Here is a 24,357-nt window from a genome sequence, read left to right on the forward strand (position 1 = left end):
ATGCTGATATTTACGTAGATCAGCTATTATTGTCCGACTATGCATGTATCGCATTTGCACACACCAAGCCACCTGTACCTTAGTGATGGCACTTGCAGTGAAGATGTCTTTGCAAAGTGATTGGCATTCAGGGATCATTTAAGAATGGTTATGGGGGGTGACAGCACAAACACAGATGTTTTGTATCTGCTTTTTGAGTGTTTCTCAGCATACTACTGTGATCCCGTACCCAGAGAACTTGTTGCCAATGTCTCAGTTTCCGCAGCCATTCTTCACAACCATAGAGTTACTCAGATAAACGGAAGATGTACGGAAGAATCTGTGATCCGTGATCAGTGACCACTGATGCGTGTCTGTATGCATTTGCTTGGATCTGCTAAAATCGCCAGTGGGCGTCTCACTACATATCCAGGTGGCTGCATGCATAAGCATGTGTTCACACAGCAGCTGCGCATGGGATCGTGTCTGCGATTACATTAGTGGACACAACGTGAATAAGGCCCATAATTGTGTAGTGTTTGAAATCGGATGTTCTTGGGATAGTTTTTAAGCTTTTAAAATTGTCTAGTCCCTAGCATTGTTTGGCCAATCTGTCAGGCATGTACCCATCTTAAAAACAAGAAGTATAATTTGAATACCAAAAAACTCCCCTGTCATTAGTTAGATTTAATTATTTTATTTTATATGAAACTGCTCCAAATGACTTGTACTCAGTGCTGAGGGTCAGGTTATGTGATCCTTTACGTCAATAGCTGAAAAGCCAATTTCCAACCTACAGAAATGTAAATTAAAGGCAGTTCATTCCATTAAAAATATAAATAAACTTTCTCACCCATTATTGTCACTTCTCTGCAAATGCATCTTTACCTTTTGCACATTTGTATTCTGCTTGAATGAGACACTAAAATACAAAGGTGTATTGATAAGTAATTGGCTTCTGAATAAATTAACCATCCAGTAGTTTGTGTGTGTGAGCGTGAACATGTGTTAAGGAACATTGGGCCTGATTCAGAGCCGGACGCTATTTGCGGACGCTCGTTCAGAAAAAGGGGCTGGCTATTTAAATTAAGCGCTCGCTCTTTGCGGGCTGTTGACGCCTCTATGTCTGAACGAGCGAACAAAACATGCGCTCACTATTTTGGAAAAAACGCCCCCTGGCCAGTGGCATCATACGCCATCTCCGCTATTATTTGATTAATCGAGTACATCGTAAGGCGTATGAACTGCTCGCAGTGCTTGTGGTAGCATTTTCCTACCGCAATCATGCGAGCAGTTCAGGCTAAAAGACAATCAAGTGACGTGGTCGATGACGCTGCTTTGTTAATTATGCACACCCTTAAAATGCCCGTTTTGACCGTTTGGCACGCCTGCGTTCCCGTTTTCCCCGTTTTCAAGCACCTTCCCCTGTTACCACCCACAAACGCCTCAATCTGTCACTCAAATTAGCAGGCATTCGCTATTTTGCGAGCACACGATTTTCGACCGCACTGACTGGTTCGTGCATGCGTACTAAAACTCTTACGCATGCGCAGATGTGCGAACATCGCTCGGAGCGAACGAGCGGCCGCTTACGAGCGGCTCAGAATCAGGCCCATAGATTGTAAACTCCCATGGTGTAGGAACTGATGAAAATGATTTTGTACAACACTCCATTATATGTAAATTCTATATAAATAACAAAATAAATATATGTGAAATTAAAATATTATTATTAATAATAATAATAATAATAATAATAATACTTAATAATAAGCTTTCACTGAATTACTCAACGCCAAGCGAAAGAATACAAAAATGTGTGATTGATTCAGCAAGGAATGCACGGATGTAGACGCACGCACCCATCCGCTGCAAGAATATGCTAATCAATACATACGCACGGAGATCGTAACACAAGATGAAGATACCCAGCCACATATTAAACCGCCCATCTCCCTTTACTCTCAGCCTGATCAGCATGCAAGATAGCGTAAACATCGGTAACATCGAGACAAAAAGTGGGTTGAATCGGCGCTTGCTTATAATCAAGGGGTAGGTGGTTGAAGGAAAAAAGGTGCTGCAAATCCCAATCCTAGACTCCCCCAGGTCTAGCTATAGCAACTTGTAACTGAAAATGATCTATGTGTACAGACACACATGTATCATGAGCGGGATTGCGCTCCGTAAATGGTGTATGAAAGATGATATATGCGAATAAATAAATCTGGAATGTTCTCATGAACTGACAGATCTTTATTTATAAGAAAAGGGTCTTAATCATATAGCTGGTGAATGTGGTTGAGCAGCCCCAATAGGGGGGAGGAACTGGATGATGATGGGAACTGGTTACGAGGGGGGGGGGGGCGAATGAAGATCAACACCACAGTGAAAGACCAATGTGATTGTATTGCTCAGTAACTTGTAGTGTTGGTACAGTGGGAGGGCGTCCCACACCCCACTGAACCCAAACAGAGATCCAAAAAAAGTCAAATTCACAGTTTAGGAGTATAGTTAAGTCAAACAAAAGTTAGTTTGTATGCAGTCACAGATTAGTGAGGCCTCACCTGATGATAAGCATCTGAAGATTCCAGGTCCTGGTCTGTCCTGCAATGAGACTTCCTGCTCCCCTCTACTGTCGCCGATGGTAGGGCCGTATTCCGGTGCTTGGTGCTGCACGGCTACCGGCTTGGCCCCCACAGAATCCGTATGCCGGATCTCGTGCAGCACCGCGATCTCGCGAGAGGTCGCGGGCCACAGGGGATCACGCGGCTCCGAACTCCTGCGCGCTCTACTCGCCAAAGTTGAGGAGACTTTGGCAGACAGGAAGGGAGGATTAGGTCACAATGCTGGCAGTGTTGTAGAGAGAATAGTGATAATGCTCTGGTGCTCCTACGCGTGTCGGCTAACAGCCTTCCTTAGGGAGTGATGGTCAGCGCCATCTTGGAGGTGGAATTTAAATCACATTGGGCGGGCTTCAACCCTGCTGCAAGCCCACGTCATAATGTAAACAAAAGTTGCCATAGCTACTGAGCATACTCACACAAGCAGACACAGGGAAGAGGAGGAGGATGTGGGGGGCGGAGGTTGTCTTCCTCCTAATATGAGAATAACTGAACATGTTAACCGCATGTGTCCCCTGCTGGTGGTCAATAACAGTATAAAATGAAGTTATGTCACTCGTACATAACCAGTAATCTGCATGCCAGTCAAAGGTCTGTAAAGATTTGAGGATATCAGTAGTGTCTCTGATATGTGATTTCTGTTTCTGTAACATCGAGAACCATCGGTCCCATAAGCATAATAGTGGTTGACCTGACCTGCCGCAGGAATTTGGCCACTTCCTGTGCACACCTTATGGTATGGCTGCGTATGCCGCCGCACTGCCTTAATTATGCATGCCCCTATAACGGCGTTTAATGCCTGCGTTTGCCTGGACACCCCTCTTCACCACCCGCAAACAGCACTACCTGTCAATCAATATCGAAGGGGTCTGCGTACACACTGCATGTAGTCTGCATACCCTACCGCGATTGCACTGACTAGTTTGCGCATGCACAGTGTGATGCATATGCATGCGCAGTGCAAAAACATCGTCCAAGTGTGTTCTCTCCTGTGCGTACCCTGATGAATCAGGCCCACAGCCTGGTGATCTAACTAGTAAGTACTTCATATCGGAATGAGATTGAAATGCCGCTGGTTCAAATCCCGACAGCGGTTGCCCGACAGGATGAAAATCCTGACAGAGGCAGGTAAGTATGCTAACCATCCCCCCCCCCCCTCCTAACCCTAACCCTCCCTTAGAGGTGACAAACCCAACCCCCTCCTAGTGCCTAACCCTTTTTTGATTATAAATTTAGCGCCTGACTTAGTTTTTGTTTATTGTATGTCGGTATTTCGACGCCTAGCATAAATTCCTATCCAGCATTGTGACCCCTTTATATCAATATAGTGCTTATCACTGTTAAAAACGCATACATAGCTCAATAATGCTTAGTTAATATCTTTAGGGCCATTGTTTATATGTTTACCTGCACCCATCTCTATTACTGTGTTTATGGATCCGAACTTCACATCTTCTTTGCAAGAGAAAAGTTTAACTGTTTGTAAATAGATGCTACATTTTTGTAACAAATTATAAAGCTATAAACAACGACTGCCGGACAACTTTGTAGCAAATACAAAACAGTAGAATTGAAAAATATATTGTCAACTGTCTCTATATTATTTTTTATTTTAATGTGTAGATTCACTTTTAACTTAATTTGCTTAATATACAATTTTATTCTCTGCAGAAAGGAGAAGTAGGAGAACAAGGTCATCAGGGTTTTAATGGCCAAAGAGGAGAGCCTGGCTCTACAGGAGTAATGGGTGCTCCAGGACCGAGGGGTGTCAGTGGAGACAGAGGACTTCCTGGACTGCCTGGACAAGAAGGAAGGCCTGTATGTCACCTATCATGTTTGTGGGCTATAGTGTACAATTAATATAACATATATAAATGCAGGCCATGAGTATAAAATCTATCTTTATCTGTACGCACCTTTCCAACAACTGTACTTAGGGGATGATTCACTACCGATCGCAAATGCGATTGCAATAGCAATTACGCACGCAGTTCAACTGCGATACTATGCTAATCCATTGCGATAGCTATGCCACCGCTGCACTGCATAAGGAAGCCCACTTTACCTTACACACATCCGTAATGTTTAGCAAGACTGCAAAACCATCGGTACAATAGAGTACCATCGCAGCCTCATGCACACTTGCACAAGCTCTGATCTTACTCAGGAATTGCTAACTTCATCACACGCTATGTGTCCTCACGCTGCGTATGGCATCACAGTGGATAACTTCTGCATGCCCCTGCAATGGCGTTCAAATGCACTGGCATGTCTGCGTTTCTCCGACCACTTCACCATCACCACCGACAAATGGCACTTCCTGTCAGTCACTCTGCGATGGGTATGCATAATCACTGCGATCGCAGTCCCCATCGCAGTGGCTGGCTCGCACGCGCATTGCGATGCATACGCATGCGCAGAACACAACAATCGGCTGATTGTGTGTGTATTAGCAGTTGCGATCGGTAGTGAATCAGGCCCTGTGAGGGGTGCTGAGGACATATTTGAGAACCACTGGTATAGATAATGGGCCTGATTCAGACCCATTCGCAAGCGGCTGTCAGCTCGCAAGTGGGTCGATGTTATGGACTGAGCATGCGCACGACGGAGGGAGCTCCGTCGTGCGCATGCGCCAGACGCGACGAGCGAAGGAAAGTCCTTCGCTCGTTGTGTCCGATCAAAGGGGGCGTGCTATCAATGTTGATTGACAGCACGCCCCCTTTGGTGGGCGTGCCGGGGGCGTGCCTCCCTGACGGGGGCGTTCCCACGGGAACGCCTCCCGTCAAAAGCCGGCCCACTGACATCACTAGTGATGTCAGTGGGAGTGATTTTGGCTCTGATAGAGCCAAAATCACTCTGGAGCTTGCGGTTGAAAACCTCAACCGCAGGCTCCGGCTCGCAATTTCGATGGTCGCGATGGTCTCGACCATCGCAGCCATCACAATGCACGCTCGTATAGCCTGTGGGTGGTGACCCACAGCTATACGAGCGTCCAGGAGGACGCTCCATTTTCATGGAGCCCGGCCCTCATTCAGAGCGTGCGCTCTGCTCAGAGCGTACGGCTCTGAATGAGGGCCAATATGCAATATGAATAATTTTTATTTTTTGCTCCCTTTGTGCCTGATTCTGAGTTGCAAGCAATCCGCACACAATGCTGATGTTCTCGTAGTTGAACGATTATTTGTAATAGTGCATGCGTAAACATTTCTGAAAACCCCTATGGTGCATGTGTTACCCTCAGTGTATGCACAAAGGTGCTGTGATTGGGAAAAGTAATGGGTGTTCCTGGGCAGTGACTGGGAGGTGGCTAGTAATGCACACAAATGGTCCATTTAGTGGGCGTGTTATGGGAGTGTCATGGGTGTCTCAGTGCAATTGGCTGTGCTCCCAGATGCACACCTGACAACATAGTAGGCTGTGGTCAGATGGAGAAACTGCTCCTGCCATAGGGCTGGTGCAAGTTTTCGATGGTGTGACCGATGGTAGCATATAAAGATGCACCAATCGGTATTACAGCATGCACGAAGTGGGCATCTCAGTCCTTGCACATTTAGCTGCATGGATGTTTGTAGCAGCATTTGCATAAAATAGCAGACGAGTGCCCGTCTATAGATGCTGCTGAATGCGCTTTTCGCTACGAGTCACGAATCAGACACACTGTATACTAATCAACTATTTCACAAATGTTTTTGATTTTGTAATATATTCATGTAGTTCTTTATTTTTACAAAGGGTAAGGAGCAATCTGAACAATTTATAAGAGAAATCTGCATGGATGTTTTAAAAGGTATTTGATAAAAATAAAAATTATATATTTCGTTTTAGAGACTACATTTTTTATTGCTGTCAAATATGTAAAATACATGCGCAAATGTATGCAAATATATTATATACTACATTCAGATTACATTGACTTCCTCCTTTACTCCCAAGGCTTATTGTAAAGGGCCTGATTCAGAGTTGTACGCAAACCTTTGCAAAAGTGTCCATCTCTGAATCAGGCCCTAAGATCAGCAAACAAGTCACTGGGTGTGGAACTGCTGGATCCAGACCTTGAATTTCCTCAATGTCTAATGCCTAACACCTGTAATGTGTGACAGAATAGTTAATCATTTTGCCATTGTACAGTATATGCAAAATTTAGAGTAAATAAGTTTGAAAAAGAACAGTACTGCAATGAAATCAAACAGAGGGCGCTGAGCGCTCGCCGGCTCCGTCGTGCGTATGCATGAGACCCGGATAGCGACGGGCAATCTGTTGCTCCGGGTCTCGCACCAAAGGGGGCGTGCTGTCGAGTGACAGCACGCCCCCTTTGGTGGGCGGGCCGGGGGGTGGCTGCCCAGACGGAGGTGTTCCCATGAGAACGCCTACCGTCTGGGGGCGGCCCCACTGACATCACAAGTGATGTCAGTGGGAGAGCTTTCGGCTCTGTTTGAGCTGAAAGCTCTCTGGGGCTTGCGGCCACGAGACCCTAACACAAGGGTCTCATTGCAAGCCTGATGGTCGCGATGGTCTTGACCATCGCGACCATCATCCTGCCAGCTCGCATTAACTGTGGGTGGCAAATAAAAAAAAAAAAGACGCCCTGATTCAGAGCGAGCGCTCTGTCAGAGTGTCTGGCACTGAATCAGGGCCAGAATCCATAAGCCATCATTCTCTCTCTCGGTATGTGTGTGTGTAGATATATATATATATATATATATATATACACAGGGGTGTTTTAAGAGAGGAGGGGGCCCGTGTGCAGCCTCCGTCTGGGCCCCTTCCTCTCTGACTGTGGGTCAGTGGCACTGAGCGCTTTAGATTCATGCTTCATGCCAGAATCTACAGTGCATGCGCGGGTCTCTGGGAAAATGGCGCCCGCTCCTACTTTCCCGGGGATATCTTTTCTCATCTTTTAAATGAGTAAATACATGGGTACATGGGTACAGATATTTGTTGACGTTTCAAGACCCTAAGGTCTTTTCATTAGGACTGTACATACAGTACAGTCCTGATGAAAAGACCTTAGGGTCTTGAAACGTCGACAAATATCTGTACCCATGTTACTCATTTAAACACTATTTGATTGATTTTTCAACTGGGAGTGCCGCCTCTCTATTCTCTTATCGTTGTGGTGCTGCCATGCACCAGCATAGGAAAATTCTTCAGTTTATATATATATATAATTATATATATACATATATATATATACACACACATACAAATAATGTGATGAACAGCGACACTTGAAGGCTAATGAAAATTTAATGTGCTGAGTCACATGAAAGACCAAGGTTTAGGGGCGCACATGCCCCTTTGTCAATGTGAGTACATTGCCAGTGAAAAAAAGCTCACCTTAAAAAAGGAGAAACTCTCAAAGCGAGGTGACTGGATCCTGCCTGGAATACACAGTAAGGCGACCGTGATCTCGCTGTGATGACGTCACTGCATTGGAGTCACCCGGTTGTCCAACGAACCAGGATGCCTGTGGCTAGATGCGGCTGACAGTCCTGTTGGGAAGTAAATGAAGAAGAAGACTGTGTTGTGTAGCAGAAATCCCAGTGTAGAGAAAAAGTGGAAAGATAGAAGCAAAGAAAAACAAATAAAAGAGCATAAACGTACTACATTTGTTTAAGTCTAAAACAACATAAAGCAAATTACATATAGCGAGAATAATGCTGTCCCACTGGGATGTGGCAAAAGTAAAAGGTTGGAAAATGTTCGAAAAAAGGGGGGAATCAGGTAGGGGGAAAAATAGGGGAAAGCCTAGGGGGTAAAAGTGAAAAGGGGGAGGCAGGGGGAGAATGAAAGGGGGGGTAAGAGCAGTGATGTGCGGGCAGGTGAGGCAGAGCCTTTTCTGTCATCATTTTGTATACTCCAAAGTTTTCACTTTAAAAATGAGAGGAACAAATTAAAGAAAATATTATACATATCTTCTTTGTATTGTTCTAATCATTAAAACTCTGGAGTAACTGAGTGTATGGCAGGTGAGGCACTGCCTCCCCTGTCTACCTTTTCCGCACATCCTTGATCAAAACTCACCAAATTTCCAGCATTATAAACTGTTGCACCTTTGTATAATACCCACATGAACCTTCAGTTGCATGTATGTATATTGTCTCAATAGTCTAATTATCAGGGTGATAAGAAAAGGTCCCTAAAAGAACGTGCAGGCTATAAATACCCAAAAAATCAATCAAAGTTCAAGTACACGAGTTAATGAAAGATACTCCATACAGGGGCATATCTATAATGTGTGCAGGGTGTGCGGGGAACACGGGCCACTGGGTCCAGGGTGGCCCGCACCGCACACCTTACACCCATAATATTACTTACCTCTCTGGAGTCCCACGTCGGCGCGGGGGTCCGGCACTGTAAAATGACTGGAAAATGGCTGCCGCGGCCATTTTCCCATCGTTTGCGCATGTGCAGTACAGGAAAAATGGCTGCCGCGGCCATTTTCCCGGTAACCTGTGCAGACACTATAGACTCTGGGCACACTCTAGTGCCCAGAGTCTATAACTCCGGCGCTGGCTGCGCACAGCTCAGTGCGCTGCCGGCCATCGAGCGGAGAGGAGGGGGCCCTTGTCGGAGACTGCACACGGGCCCCTTCCTCTCTAGAAACACCCCTGACTCCATATGATTTTATTGTTAAGGCCATGAGGACTGATAGTGTTAGGCTTAAAAATCCATCTAATTTGTATTTGGAGTAGACGACCCTCCCTGTCACCACTGATGGATTTTGGCACATGATCGATTGCTTTATTTTTTTATGTGAATGGAAAGGGATGATTCTTCTCAGAAAAGTACCTGGCCACTGGTTGGTCCGATGGTTTGCCAGATCGCTGACTGGTGGAGAACCAATCGCTCCGTCATGGTTATAGTAGTTTTGCCAATATAGCTGAGGCCGCACGGTCAGGTTATCAAGTATACAATTAAAGTGGAGGTACATGTCAATATGTACTTGATGTTGAAGACACTATCTAAATGTGGGTGTCTGAAAGTAGATCCTGTGTCCATGTTGCAGTAAGTCGTGCAATTGAGGCACTTATAGTACCCTGGGGCTTAGATAAGAAAGACAAGGTGGGAGTATTTGTTATCTAAGCCCCCAGGGTGCTCTTTCATTGTATACTTAATCACCTGCCCGTGCGGCCTCAGCTACATTGGCAAAACTGCTAGAATCATGAGGAAACGAATGGTTGTCCACCGGTCTAGCCGCAGGTGTCCTGGTTGCTTTGACGATCGGGTGAGACAGACAGAGTGACGTCATCATAGCGGGACACTGGCCGCCATGCTGTGTGTCCCCTTCATTCGGCGGGCTTCTCCTTATTTAAGGTTAGCTTTTTATCACTGGCATTGTACGCACCCTGACAAAGGGGAATGTGCACTCTCAAATGTTGGTCTTCCATGTGACTCATCACATGAAATTTTCTTTTGACTCCAAGCGCTGCTGGTCATCGCTTTGTTATTGTTAATACCCCATAGGGCACTGGAGCACCGATCACCTTAAACAGTATAAATATACACACACAAGGTATGGCTATTAAATAATGAGACTGTACTTGTAAAAGATAAACCATACTCATGAGTTAAAAGGGAGTGGGGGAACATTGACATTGGACTAGCCCAAACTGGTGTTGCAAGTTCCACTTCCCTCGCACAGATAGTTTGCTGTCACACAGCATTCAAAGAAGTTGTATTTTTCCTGGGCATTGTAAAAATGCTTATTTAAAAAGTAGAGTGTGGTGACAACCGATGCTCTCCAAAAAGGGGGAGTGGTCTATATTAAAGGGGCATGGCCTTGTGGGACTCCCTATCGCACCACTCCGGCGATATCGCGCCCAGCATCCCCGGAGATACTGGGCTGTCCTGACCCTCGGAGACTGTGCCTAGACAGCCGGCTCATCCTCTGTGACAGGAGCCGAGTGCTGCAGGATAATGTCATACTGCAGCACCCGGCTCCTGTCACTGAGGAGGAGCTGGCATTTTGATGCCATACTCTCCGAGAGTGACACCCGGTGCGGCCCGCACCCCCATAGTGACGCCACTGCTTCTGAGTGTATTCCATAGTTCCTGGTGATTGAATCCTGCCTCGCTGAATTCCTCATCTGCATTACCTGCTTTCTAAATTGCTTCATTTGGCTTCTGCCACAATATATTACACAGACTGCAGCCAGTTACCTCTGACTTCAGTAAACTTGTAAGTTCACTAGTTTTCAGTTTTCAACAACTACAATTTTTCCAAGTACCTGTGTTTCTGACTGCTAAGCTTCACTTCAGGCTAACTGTTCTGACTGAGATTACACCTGTGTCCAGTGGCGTCCCTCCCCGCGGTGTCACCCGGTGCGGGGAGGGATGCTGTGTGCGTGGCAAAGCTGCGCACCATCAAAAAGTGGTCATGGCCACGTGAACAGGGGTGTGACCACATGGTAAGGGGACATGGCTTCAGGGCCGAACCCCCGTGTTCTCGTTATTACTGGGGGTGCCTGAGGTGTGGCCTGCCCTGTGTGCAGTGCCGGCTGGCTCCTTCAGAGTTGTCAGGAGCCGAGTACTGCACTTATTATACAGTGCAGCACCCGGCTCCTGTCACTGTCAGCGGGTGACACTCGGGTGCGGCCCCCGTACCCCCTTGTGACACCACTTACTGTGTCTCCATCTTGCTCCTGATTACATTGTTTGACAAAGCCCTACTAACAAGTGCTGGTGCAATGCCTTTCATAATCTGCTGCAGTGATCCTGAACTCTGTCATGTGTTTAACCCCTGTATCTCCTGTGAGATAACCTGATTCAGTGTATACTATACCTTTAATGTCCAGCCATTGTACCCAGCAGCAGAGTCTCATTCCATCAAAATCAAGTGACTGTTTGATCCTGTTCAAGCACAGGTATATACAGTCAGTACAGTGTTGCACCTTGGCCCTAATTCAGAGACGCTCGCTGCCGCTGCCTGCACACTGGGATTGTGGGCGTTTTTTTTTGGTCTCCGGCTGCTCGCAAAGCTGTGGGAGACCACCCACAGCTTGTGCGAGTGGCCAGGAGACCATTGCGATAATCGCAACCATCGACCTTGCGATGAGACCCTATGGTAGGGTCTAGGCTGCCGTAAGGCCGAGTGGACTCCCTGCTCTAATAGAGCAGGAAGTCCACTACTGACATCAGTAGTGATGTCAGTAAGACCTCCCTACAAACGCCAGGTGTTCCTAAGGGAACGCCTGCGTTTGTTCAGCCACGCCACCTACCCGCCCACAAAAAGGGGGGAGCTGTCACTCACCATCGATAGCCGCCCCATCTTGTTGTGCGCCCCATAGTGACTGAACGCGCATGCCAGATGCGGCGCATGTGCAGTGCACAAACATCGGACCGCTTGCAAGCGCACAGCGCTTGTGAGCGGCTCTGAATCAGAGCCCTTGTCCTGTTCAGTCCTGCACTCTTGTACTCCTCAGAGCTACTGTACACTCAGTAACAAGTGCACACCAGTGCAGTATCATCCTAGTCTGGTTCCACTTCGGTCCAAGTTTGATTCCAATCCAGTATCTCCAGTTTAGTCCCAGTCCTGTCCAAGTCTGCTTCCAGTCAGCCACTGGTACCAACCAAGTGTCTAGCCTTACCAGAGAGAGCTATTGCCCAGAGGTGCCTCATCCTGTGTCCGCTGACTATCCTGACTGATCTGGACAGGTCGGATCCTGACACAGTGAATCAACAGTAATACAAAAATGTACTAGCAACTTTGTGGGAAAGAATCAGAAGAAAGAGACCGGAGTTGTGGAAATATGGGTTCATCCTCCATCAGGACAGCACAGCAGTCCACACAGCTCTCTCTCTGTGAGGTAGTTTTTGTACAAGAAACAGATTGCAGGGCTAGAACACCCTCCATACTTGCCAGACCTAGCACAGTGTGACTTCTTTGTTATCCCTAAAGTAAAATATGTAATCAAGAGAAACTGTTTTGAATCAGTTACTGAAGTAAAGAAGAAAACAGAGTTGTTAAGACAGCAACAGATAATGAGCTACAGCTTTCACCAATGGAAAATCAGAATTTTCAGTGGATGCAGAAGGGGATTACATAGAAGGCGTTAAAATATACTTAATTTAATTAAACATAAATTATAGCATCAGTCTTGTTATTTAATAGCCACACCTTGTGTATTTGCAGGGGCGTAACTAGAACTTTTTGGGCCCCATAGCAAAGTCTTGTAAGCCCCCCAACCCCCACTGGCACCGAGAAGTAGGAAAAAATAAACACATTTGACTCCACATAAAAACACATTGGCCCCCACATGAAAACAAAAACATATACAGCACTGCAGACAGACAGATAGATATATATGTATATATATATATATATGTATATGTACAAACAAAATGTTCCAAGGGTAGCACTCCCAATGAGCAAACACAAAACACTGTCTGGTGCCCTCCTAGGTGTCCCACAGCGGGGATCCAACATGCACTGAATAGAAGGTGGCACTCATAATAATACACCAGATCACAGCCGGTAAGTAAGATTTCAATGTTTCGAGATGTTTATTGTCTCGTCATCAGGATATAAAAGATACAAATACACTAACCTTAAATACCTTCACCATCACCTCGTGCAAGACAGGACAGCAACACCCCCTGAAGACGCTCTCAAATGAAGTCATCAACAAGAGTCACGTTGCCCAGACAACCAGAATCTGTGACATGACATCAAAGACACAAACACACATGTTACACAAAATAAAGAAATAAAGAAACAATGTTACTATAAACATAAAAACAGGAACCAAAGAGCAAACCCAGCGAGAATAATACAATAAATGGCTGTATCAAAACAAGCAAAACTGCTGAGCTTCACGGAATACAATGCACACTCGGGTAAACTACTGGCGGTGACTCCTTCATAGAAAAGGCCACCTACAGTATACTAAGTATTAGACATGTTAGTTGAAACAATGTAAACCCATACTTTCATTTAAGCCCCTGGGTGAAAGAGTGCCCAATTTATGAATCCATCGGGATTCACAGCGCAACAATTTGCCAGCACAGACGCCCCTGCGAATAGAGTCTGGAATGTGATCAATGAGAATAAAACGAACACTGGGCAGACTGTGACCGGCATTCAAAAAATGCCTGGCCATGGGCTGATCACTGCATCCACTCTCTATAGCCATTTTAATGGCCGAGCGATGTAAAGCCATCCTTTCCCTGATGGTTCTCTCGGTTTTACCTACATAGCTCAGTCCACAAGGACAGGTTATGAGGTATATCACATATCTCGTTAAATAAGTAAGATGATGCTTGATGGTAAGTTGTTGACCACTTAATGGATGTCTAAAAGTGGTCCCGACATTCATATACCTACATGTCAAACAATTATGACATCTAAAACATCCAGGTTTTAGAGACAAAAAATTGGTCGGAAAATTTTGTTTAACATTTAAATTAGTAATATCAGTACGCATAATCATGTCTTTAATATTGCGACCTCTCGTGTAACATGGCATAATGCGCTTATCCTGTAAGCGTAAAGATGTATCAGATTGCACAATGGGCCAAAGACTCTTAATCACATTGTTAATCTTGGGACTCAAGGGGCTAAAATGATTAACCCAGGGAATACACGATTTCTCATTCGAGTTTTGCTTTTTCAAAAGTAATCAAATCCTGCAAATCTCTGGATGTACGATGGGGTCCAATGTGGCCCCATCCTATGCAAATGCCTTCATGCTTGTCGCTGAAAAGGAGATCTTTTTTAGTAGGTCGATGATTTGTGACCAGGATGTATTGTCACTATATTGGCGACATTTTCCTGTTATGGTCGGGCTCTGATGATCAATTGACTGAGTTTATTACACATCATAATGAGACTAATAGCCCCATTAAATTTACCTTTCATGCCGATGTGCACAGGGTTAATTTTTTAGATGTGGAGGTTTCACTATATGAGGGTGTACTTACCACATCTTTGTCTCAGAAATCTACTGACTGCAACACGCTTCTTCATGCAAGCAGCTGCATTCCTAATTCTTGTAAATATGGGCTTCCGTTTTCCCAATTTATTTGAATTAGGTGTATATGTAGCAACATCGATGATGCTGGTCGACATATGGATGCTATGGTTCAAAAATTTCTAGGACGAGGGTATCAATTGGATAGACTCATTAAACATAAAAATCGTGCTTTATCTATTTCCAGGGAACGATTACTTTTGAAAAAGCAAAACTCGAATGAGAAAGCGTGCATTCCCTGGGTTAATCATTTTAACCCCTTGAGTCCCAAGATTAACAAGGTGACTAAGAGTCTTTGGCCCATTGTGCAATCTGATACATCTTTACGCTTACAGGATAAGCGCATTATGCCATGTTATACGAGAGGTCGCAATATTAAAGACATGATTATGCGTACTGATATTACTAATTTAAATGTTAAACAAAATTTTCCGACCAATTTTTTGTCTCTAAAACCTGGATGTTTTAGATGTCATAATTGTTTGACATGTAGGTATATGAATGTCGGGACCACTTTTAGACATCCATTAAGTGGTCAACAACTTACCATCAAGCATCATCTTACTTGTTTAACGAGATATGTGATATACCTCATAACCTGTCCTTGTGGCCTGAGCTATGTAGGTAAAACCGAGAGAACCATCAGGGAAAGGATGGCTTTACATCGCTCGGCCATTAAAATGGCTATAGAGAGCGGACGCAGTGATCAGCCCGTGGCCAGGCATTATTTGAATGCCGGTCACGGTCTGTCCACTTTTTGTTTTATTCTCATTGATCACATTCCAGACTCTGGGTCTGATTCAGAGCCGCTCGTAAGCGGCCGCTCGTTCGCTCTGAGCGATGTTCGCACAACTGCGCATGCGTATGGGTCGTAATGCGCATGCGCAAACCAGTCATTGCGGTCAGAAATCGTGCACTCGCAAAACAGCGAGGGGCTGCTAATTTGATTGACAGAATGTACCGTTTGTGGGTGGTAACAGGGGAAGGTGCTTGAAAACGGGGGAGTGGAGATCCGAACGCAGGCATGCCTAACGGTCAAAAGGGCGTTTAATGGGAGTGCATAATTAGTAAAGGAGCGTCATCGACCACGTCACTTGGTTGTCTTTTAGCCTGAACTGCTCGCAGTGATTGAGGTAGGAAAATCCTACCACAACCACTGCGAGCAGTTCTGATGCCTTTCGATGTTCCCGATTAATCTAATAAATACCAGAGATGACGTGTGTTGCGAACAGCAAAGGGGCGTCTTTACAAAATAGCGAGCGCATTTTTCGTTCGCTCGCTCAGACATAGAGGCGTCAACAAACCGCAAAGAGCGAGTGCTCAATTTAAATAGCCGGCCCCTTTTTTGGAACGACCGTCCGCAAATAGTATCCGGGTCTGAATCAGGCCCTCTATTCGCAGGGGCGACCGTGTTGGCAAATTGTTGCACTGTGAATCCCGATGGATTCATAAATTGGGCACTCTTTCACCCAGGGGCTTAAATGAAAGTATGGGTTTACGTTGTTTCAACTAACATGTCTAATACTTAGTATACTGTAGGTGGCCCTTTCTATGAAGGAGTCACCGCCAGTAGTTTACCCGAGTGTGCATTGTATTCCGTGAAGCTCAGCAGTTTTGCTTGTTTTGATACAGCCATTTATTATATTATTGTCGCTGGGTTTGCTCTTTGGTTCCTGTTTTTATGTTTATAGTAACATTGTTTCTTTATTTCTTTATTTTGTGTATGTGTGTTTGTGTCTTTGATGTCATGTCACAGATTCTGGTTGTCTGGGCAACATGACTCCTGTTGATGACGTCATTTGAGAGCGTCTTCCGGGGGTGTCGCTGTCCTGTCTTGCACGAGGTGATGGTGAAGGTATTTAAGGTTAGTGTATTTGTATCTTTTATATCCTGATGACGAGACAATAAAGATCTCGAAACGTTGAAATCTTACTTACCGGCTGTGATCTGGTGTATTATTACGAGTGCCGCCTTCTATTCAGTGTATATATACATATATATATATAATGTATATAGGTATATTCATGTTACTCTATATAATATATATAATATTAATGGGCATATTATATTTATAAAGAAATGATAAATTAGCTTGAGCATGAGCAGGCTGTCAGCAGCAGCAGCAGCAGCAGCAGCACAGTTTGTTTCACTCACAGTCACTCCTTTAAACACTGGTGCCACTCCGAAGCCGCTGCCTGCTGTGCCACACAACCCTCCCACTACCAGTCCCTGCCTGCCGCCCAAAGAAGAGAGAGACTCGCAAGATGATGATGTCATTATCTCGCGAGACCAGTAGCTCTGCACGTCGGGTAGAAGCCAGACAGTGTCAGTGAGTGACACACAGCGCCCCCCCATCCGGCATTTGCCCCATAGTAAGCACACCCCCTGCACCCCCTATAGTTACGCCTCTGTGTATTTATGTATTTAAATATATATATAGACATATTTAACTTTAAGTATGTTAAATGCAATTAAAAGAACTAGATTATTGTATGTTAAGGTAATTTATGTGACAATGCTTCAAAGTAATTTAGATTTAAGAAAGTTATTTTACCTATTTAGTTTGTGACACATGTTGAAATATGAAGACATATGGAGAATGAGGACAGCATAACATTTCACTACTTGATGCATATCACACCTGAATGTCCATGTGAATATGGCAGCATTGTTAGTTCATTTTAAATAGATCTATTCCAATATGCTGCCAATAAATACACATATTTGATATCCATACATACACAATCAGTAGCATCTTTATTAGCTAAACCTGCTCACCAATATCTGCTAGCCAATCATATTGCAGCCACCCAATGCATAAAAGCATGCATACATGGTCAAGACATTCAGTTGTACAGACCATATACCAAAATAAGGAATAAATGTGATCTAAGTTAATATGACCATTGAATAGTTATTGGTGCCCCGACACGCTGGCTTGAAAATTTGTAAAACTGATGATCTCCTGGGATTTGTGAACAAAAAAGTGAATGGTAGTTCCGTGGGTCAAAATCCTTGAAAATGAGGTCAGAAGAGAATCTCCACACTGGCTGAAGATGGCAGGAAGGTGACATTAAAACAAACAATTATGCATTATTACAGTGGTATGCAGAAAAGCATCTATGCAGGAGTGTATTTATAATGGGTGCAAGGTGTGCGGTGCACACGGGCACACCATGCACCCATAAAACTTACATCTCCTAAGTCCCACGTCAGCTCTGGTGTCATGCGCCTTTAAAAAACGGCTGGAAAATGGCCACCACGGACATTTTCCCGTCGTTTGCACATGCACTATAGACTCTGGTACCCAGACTCTGGTACCCAGAGTCTATAAGTGTGGCGCTGGCTACGCACCGCTCTGTGCGCAGTCGACTGCTGGACAAAGAGGAGGAGGCCCGTGACAGAGACTGTACACAGGCCCCCTCCTCTCTAGGAAAGCCCCTGCATCTATGAATGCATCAAACCTTGAAATGAGTGACCTACTGCTGTTGAAGACTTCATCAGGTTCCCCTCCTGTCAGCTGCAAGCGACTGCAGACACAGTGGGCAGAGACTCACCAAAACTTCACAGCTGGACATTGGAAAAACATTGACTGGTCTTATGAATCTTGATTTCTGCAGTAACTTGCGGATGGTAGGGTAAGAATTTAGCATAAACAGCATGAATCTATGGATCCATTCTACCTTGTGTCCATATTTCAGGCTGCTTTTGTTGGTGGTGTAATGGTGTGAGGAACGTTTTCTTGGCGCATATCTGTATAAATGAAATGTTGTTTGAATTCCATAGCCTCCCTGAGTATAGTTGCTGGTCATGTGCATGCCTTTATGGCCAAAAGCTAGTCATCTTGTAATGTCTACTTCTAGCACAATAACTGCCACAAAGGACATGTCATCTCAAGCTAGTTCAACAAACATTACAATGAGTGCAGTACACTCCATTGGCCTCCACAGGCACCAGATCACAATCCATTAGAGCACCTTTGGGATATGGTGGAACAGGAGATTCCCAGGATGGATGGGCAGCTGACAAACCTGCAGAAACTGTGCGCTCATGTCAATGTGGTCCAGAAACTATAAGCAAAGTTACCAGCAACTTGTTAAATCCATGCCACAACTATTTCAGGATGTTCTGGCCCAAATTGGAATCCAACACCATGCAAGAAAGGTTCACTACATAAAGGGACCACTGGGTGTGTTAGAATTTACATAATGAAAAAAATAGGTAGTGGATTTAATTTCATGAATGTAGCTCGGGAAGCCATTTTGAAAAAAATATACATTATTTTTTCCTCATATAATGCCCAGAAATGAAAACATATATTTACTCAGCTATGGTAAACCACAATATCATGTCTGGTGAAGAATTAACTGATATAATATGTGCAGAACCAGACAAGATCGCAATAATTATGAAAAATAAAAATATAAAACAATTTTTTTGAGTCCAATATTTCTTAAATCATTTAATATAAAGCAAAACCCTTAATCAGCTAACTACAAAGTAATCTAAGGATTAAGAGAAAACTATCCTTTTTTTTATTCTTATTACTGATTCTGCATTATAATTTGAATAATTGATTTTATTTTTTTTACCAATGTCAGACCAGTTGCCATCCTTACTGCATTCTGAAAGGCTGCAGAATCGTGATCAATGTCAAACTCAACAAGGACCTCCTGGGGTTGCAGGATCTCCTGGACCAGTTGGTCCTGAAGGTCCAAGAGGGCATCCTGGAATACCTGGAAGAAATGGTTTTCCAGGGCCTGTAGGACATCTAGGTCATCAAGGCATTCCAGGACCTAAAGGTATAGCAACATTTTATAAGACAAATATGTGTATTTTACTGTTGACATTTTTTGCAAAAGTACTTTTTAACACATTAAAGGAGAGATGTATTGTGAGAGAAAAAGCTGCCAGTAGCAACCAGTCAGCTTCTACATGTCATTCCATAGACTGTGTAAATAAATAATAGCAAGAAGCTGATTGGTTGCTATGGGCAGGGCCGCCATCAGGGGGGACTGCCAGGCCTCGAGTCCCAGGCCCGGAGAGGGTGGAGAGAGAAGGGGGCCTGGGTAGCAGCGATGCTGCACTAGCAGCTGGAGTGAATAATTGATATTGATATAACGCTGGCCGCTCATGATTGGCTGCCTGTCCCCGAGCTTTGATTGGCTCGCAGTCTGTGCCATATTTGAAATATTTAAGTATAATTGCTGTTGTCGCTGCGTAAATTGAACTGGGCAAGAGGAAACCACATGACCTGCGACGGTCATAGATCCTTCCTCACAGTTAGCAGCATCAACTGTCAGTGCTGATTCTACCTGGCTGGCTGTGCCAGCGCCAGTACAGCCAGCTGAAGAAATAAACCACTAATAGAGGTACTACATAGTCCTTGATCTTGCCTTGTGCTTCCCCCCCTCCAGTCCAGCCAGCCTTCCCTGCCCTTTTCACCCCTTGTTCCAGCCAGTCTTCCCTGCCCTTCCCCCCATTCCAGCCAGCTTTCTCTGCACTGTTCCCCCCTGTTCCAGCCAGCCTTCCCTGCCCTTTTTACCCCTTGTTCCAGTCAGTCTTCCCTGCCCTGTCTCCCCCACAAGTTCAGCCAGCCTTACCTGTCTCCCCCCCAGTCCAGACAACTTTCCATTCCCTGCCCACTACCGCAGTCCAGCCAGCCAGCCTTCCCTGTCTCCCCCCTAGTCCCCTTCCTTCTGGTTTTTAAGTGGATCCTGCTTTTTTATGCATTTTATGTGCTTCCGGGTGTGTGTATGTAGAATTGACGCTGCCTCTCCTATATATTAAGTATAGATTCTGGTTTTCTGTGTGAATTTACAGCAGTTTTCTCTCATATAGTTTCATTATATGATAGACTAACATGTTATATTAACAACCACATCTTAAACTTTGAGAATGTATAAACTGGTTTACGTACCAATTGATGCCCCTCCTCCCCGGTGTAGCTCTGCCCCCTCTTACTCATCCCCCAGTGGGGGGTGGGCTGCCTATTTTGTTAGTACCGGGACCCACAATGTCTGATGGCAGCAGTGGCTATGGGCAACGTCTCTACTTCATCTCACATGAAGGCTTGATACATCTCCACTTATAGGAGCCATTCAGTTCTGTGTGATGACTGAGCTTTCTGGAATGGCGCATTGTGAGCACCTACATTACCTACTTAGCCTCATACCTCATAGAGATACACAGAAAAATCAACAACGTTGTGCTACCATAGTATACTGTAATGTGTACATGCACAACATTGTGTATGCACATAACAATGTTATTAGGTAGAATCAAAATGCTCCTAAGGGTCATTTACAAACATGTACAAAATGCAAAAGCATCCACTTACATTGCAGTTGCACGTACACCTCAGGGGTGTTCTCTTTTTAGCAAGGGGGGGTCGCAGAACTTTACCTACTCGAAAATGAATGTATTTTTGTGGGTGCCAACAAAGTTCTTTCAATGGGACAATTTTTGCACCAACCAATGGGACACTTTTTTCACCATTTTATATGGTTAGTTACTCTGCATTTTTTACTATGTACTTATTCATCTGAAGTAGTAGACTCCCACTTTTTTCCTTATAGAGAGCTGACCTGTTCAGTGTATTGTGCATGCACAATGCATTTGGCAGGTCCCTTGACCAGCGCATGTGCAGAAGCACCAGCTTCTAGGGACTGCATAGGCTGCAGCCCCTAGAAGCCGGGTAGGGCTGACGGCAAGGCTGGAGAGTGACTTCCCATTGGAATCGCTCTCTCTGCTAATCGTGGTCGGGACTGGCAGTCCTAGGGGGAGAAAACAACTTCCCTGAGACTGCCTGCCTGGCTGTAATTAGCAGGGAGCGCTTCTAATAGGAACCACTGCCAGGGAACACCACTAGGGGTCATGGATTTACTGGGGTAAAATTCACCACTGAACCCACATATTTGTAAACATTTGCATTCTGTTCTTTGCAATCAATTATTTATTTCATTACAATTTCCAATTTGTACATTATTGTATGTCCATGTGACATTTACTTCACTGATTTAGTGCTCTGTGCAGTCTTGCTGTAAAACACACAGTGCTACCTCTTTGTAGCACTGCATAACATATGGTGCTGCTTCTTTATAGCCCCCGCTTAGGACACATTCCAAAACTGACATTATTCTGAGGAATGTTTTATTGCTCTTTTTAAAGATAATGCACATGATGTTTAGGAAGTATGGTGCTATATCAGAGATCAGTATTAATAAAAAAATAAATGTAGGTTGAAATTAAAATCAAAGTTTTATTTATAATTGGGAACATTTTTTTTTTGGCATTCAAAAAGTGCTACATTTATCATAATTTATAAAACTGCTTATTAGATCTTGGTAGGGATAAGTTTATAGTGCGGGATGGGGGGGGTTATGTTTAGGCACCCCCGGGGGAACTTGGGGTTAGGCACCACCCCGGGAGTTTTAGGGTTAGGCACCCCTAAGGGAGGATTAGGGTAAGGGAGAGGGAAGGGTTAGGGTAAGTACTGCCGGCATCAGGATCTCCTGCTGTCGGGCTTCTTGTGTCAGGATTTGAACCGAAATTAGCCACCAGTAGTACATACTGCTTCCGATGATCACATGTAATTCAGATTTGCTTCTGTGTAACATCCTCTTGGGCAGTAAAGCAGATAATCTAAATATAAACCTCCCAGATGAATAGAGGTCCTAAAAGAAATCTCTAGTCTGGAAAAGTAATATGAGTAGTAAGCATACTGATGGTTTCTAAAAAGTTCATAATCAGTTCACTGTAATGTAAAGTTTGGTTTTGTTTCTTTACTTATTAGTTTGCAAAAAAGTATTCAGTTTTGTATATAGTCAAAGATAAAGCCCTAAAGAGGATATCCACAATGCTTTCCTGCAGCTGAAATTATCTATAAGGTGTAGTTGTTGGTAACCTCTTTTACTGCACTGTGATTGGCTATTTCACCTGTCAGTCACTGATATTGCTTTGGTACATGTCTGCCTTGCATATCCAAATAAATGACTTCAGTATGTAATATGTATTTGCTTTAAAAAACAAACATTGTTGTTTATAGTTAGCAATGCCTTACAAATATCAGAATGTATTCTGATCCTGAAATTGTAATTGCAGTGACATATTCCTAAATCCAAATAGTGACTTTCAGAATTTGCTCATTTGAAAATCATAAATTCTGTTTAATACACACAGGGCCACCTGGGAAGCCTGGATTAAAAGGACATAAAGGAGAGGCAGAACCTGGAATAGAGGGACCACCAGGGATTCCAGGTATAGTTTGTGATTGGTTATTATATTTTCAAATACACTGTTTTTTGAATGTGTTCAATGAGTGGACATAATGCAATCACTATGTAATATTGCACTTTTATTGCTGTGTCCATCTATTGATGTCACTGCTGATCTATCATGTAACAGTAAATAAAAGTTCAGCATGTCCTTGTCTACCAATAACAGAATTTAGTCTAAGGCTGGCAGCCAGTTTGTGAGGGAGGATTTGAGTCAGTTTCTCACTTTCCATGCTACAGGGCGAGACTCAAGATTTGCTTGGGGAAAAAAAAATGCTGGAGGGGAGAAGCCAGGTCACGTAGACTTAATGCTCAGGGCAGATAAAACATGTTTTCCATAAACTAAATTGAATAAATCATAATAAGCAAAGACGTTTCTTCTAAATTGTCATATATATGACCAATTAAGGTCAATTGGGAAAATGTAATATTAATTACTGATATGGGTTTTTATATATTTTGCTATTTTAGGACCCATGGGTCCACCAGGAATGAGCAAAGAAGGTCAATCTGGATTACCAGGCCCTCCTGGTAGAGATGGAGAACGAGGACCTCCTGGAACACAGGGGTCACCAGGACAACCAGGAATTTGTGACCCATCTGTATGTTTTAGCGCAATTGTTGGCAGAGATCCATTTAGAAAAGGACCAAACTATTAACAGTGATTTTTAGGAAGTAGCATAACAATGTTCGTCTTTCATGTCTCAGGAAGATTTCTAGTGGTCAACTTCATAAGAACACAAGTACCTCTTTTTTTTGTAAATTTGTCTTCAGAAAAACAAAGAAACAAACATTGGTGGTCATTAAATCTGAAGGTGGTGGCATATATCCAAAGTAAGCTCTACTTATAGTGTATATTTATCTATCTGTAAAGTATGCAGATATAAAACTGTGAAATAGTTTCACATAAAGTTACATAAAATATGTAATGAGAATATTGTGTCAGATACCTTTTGTGCAACAATGTTAAAAATCTACATGTTATGCTAAAAGAATATGAAAAACCTGTGCATCTTATTTAAAACAAGATTATATTTCTATAAAGTCTGATTTATATGCTAAATAATGTTCCATACATGAAAGACAACACTCATCTTTTGGACCAGAATTAAAAATGTTTTTTTTTTTTTAAACAAGAATGTAAATTGTATTGCTTCAGTTTGTTTATATTATTATATAGTGTATATTGTAAACTAATATTACTTTTTGATTACAGTACTGAAATAAGTGAATTTACAATAAGAAAAAAATATTATTGTTTTTATTACATTTTACATGTTCAATGATAATTATTCCAAAGCATCTACTGTACAAGATGGAACAACTATATTTATTTGATCTCTGACAGGTACAATTTACAGTACTTACAGTGGAAATGCTGGAGCATTGTTACAGATAGAAATAAGCAAAATATTCACCATGTTCTGCTTTTGGCTGTGACATTGAGTATATTTCTCTAACTAACTATTTTAGTCATACCCTAACCACAACGCAAAAGTGAATTAATCG

General features: G+C 43.6%; 1 protein-coding gene across 1 annotated transcript in view; it reads left to right on the forward strand.

The window, feature by feature from the left end:
• COL21A1 (collagen type XXI alpha 1 chain) overlaps positions 1 to 23,692 on the forward strand; it is a 344,603-nt gene extending 320,911 nt beyond the window's left edge. Inside the window, exons 25-29 of the mRNA XM_088455921.1 lie at positions 4,272 to 4,418; positions 6,333 to 6,387; positions 19,174 to 19,374; positions 22,754 to 22,831; positions 23,320 to 23,692. Of these exons, the coding sequence (XP_088312047.1) occupies positions 4,272 to 4,418; positions 6,333 to 6,387; positions 19,174 to 19,374; positions 22,754 to 22,831; positions 23,320 to 23,507 (669 nt within the window). The 3' untranslated portion in view covers positions 23,508 to 23,692. The remainder of the gene's footprint in view (positions 1 to 4,271; positions 4,419 to 6,332; positions 6,388 to 19,173; positions 19,375 to 22,753; positions 22,832 to 23,319) is intronic.
• The last annotated feature ends 665 nt before the right edge of the window (positions 23,693 to 24,357 follow it).

This window comes from Taudactylus pleione, unplaced genomic scaffold, assembly GCF_031769625.1.
Source record: "Taudactylus pleione unplaced genomic scaffold, aTauple2 ptg000678l, whole genome shotgun sequence".
Lineage (NCBI taxonomy): Eukaryota > Metazoa > Chordata > Amphibia > Anura > Myobatrachidae > Taudactylus > Taudactylus pleione.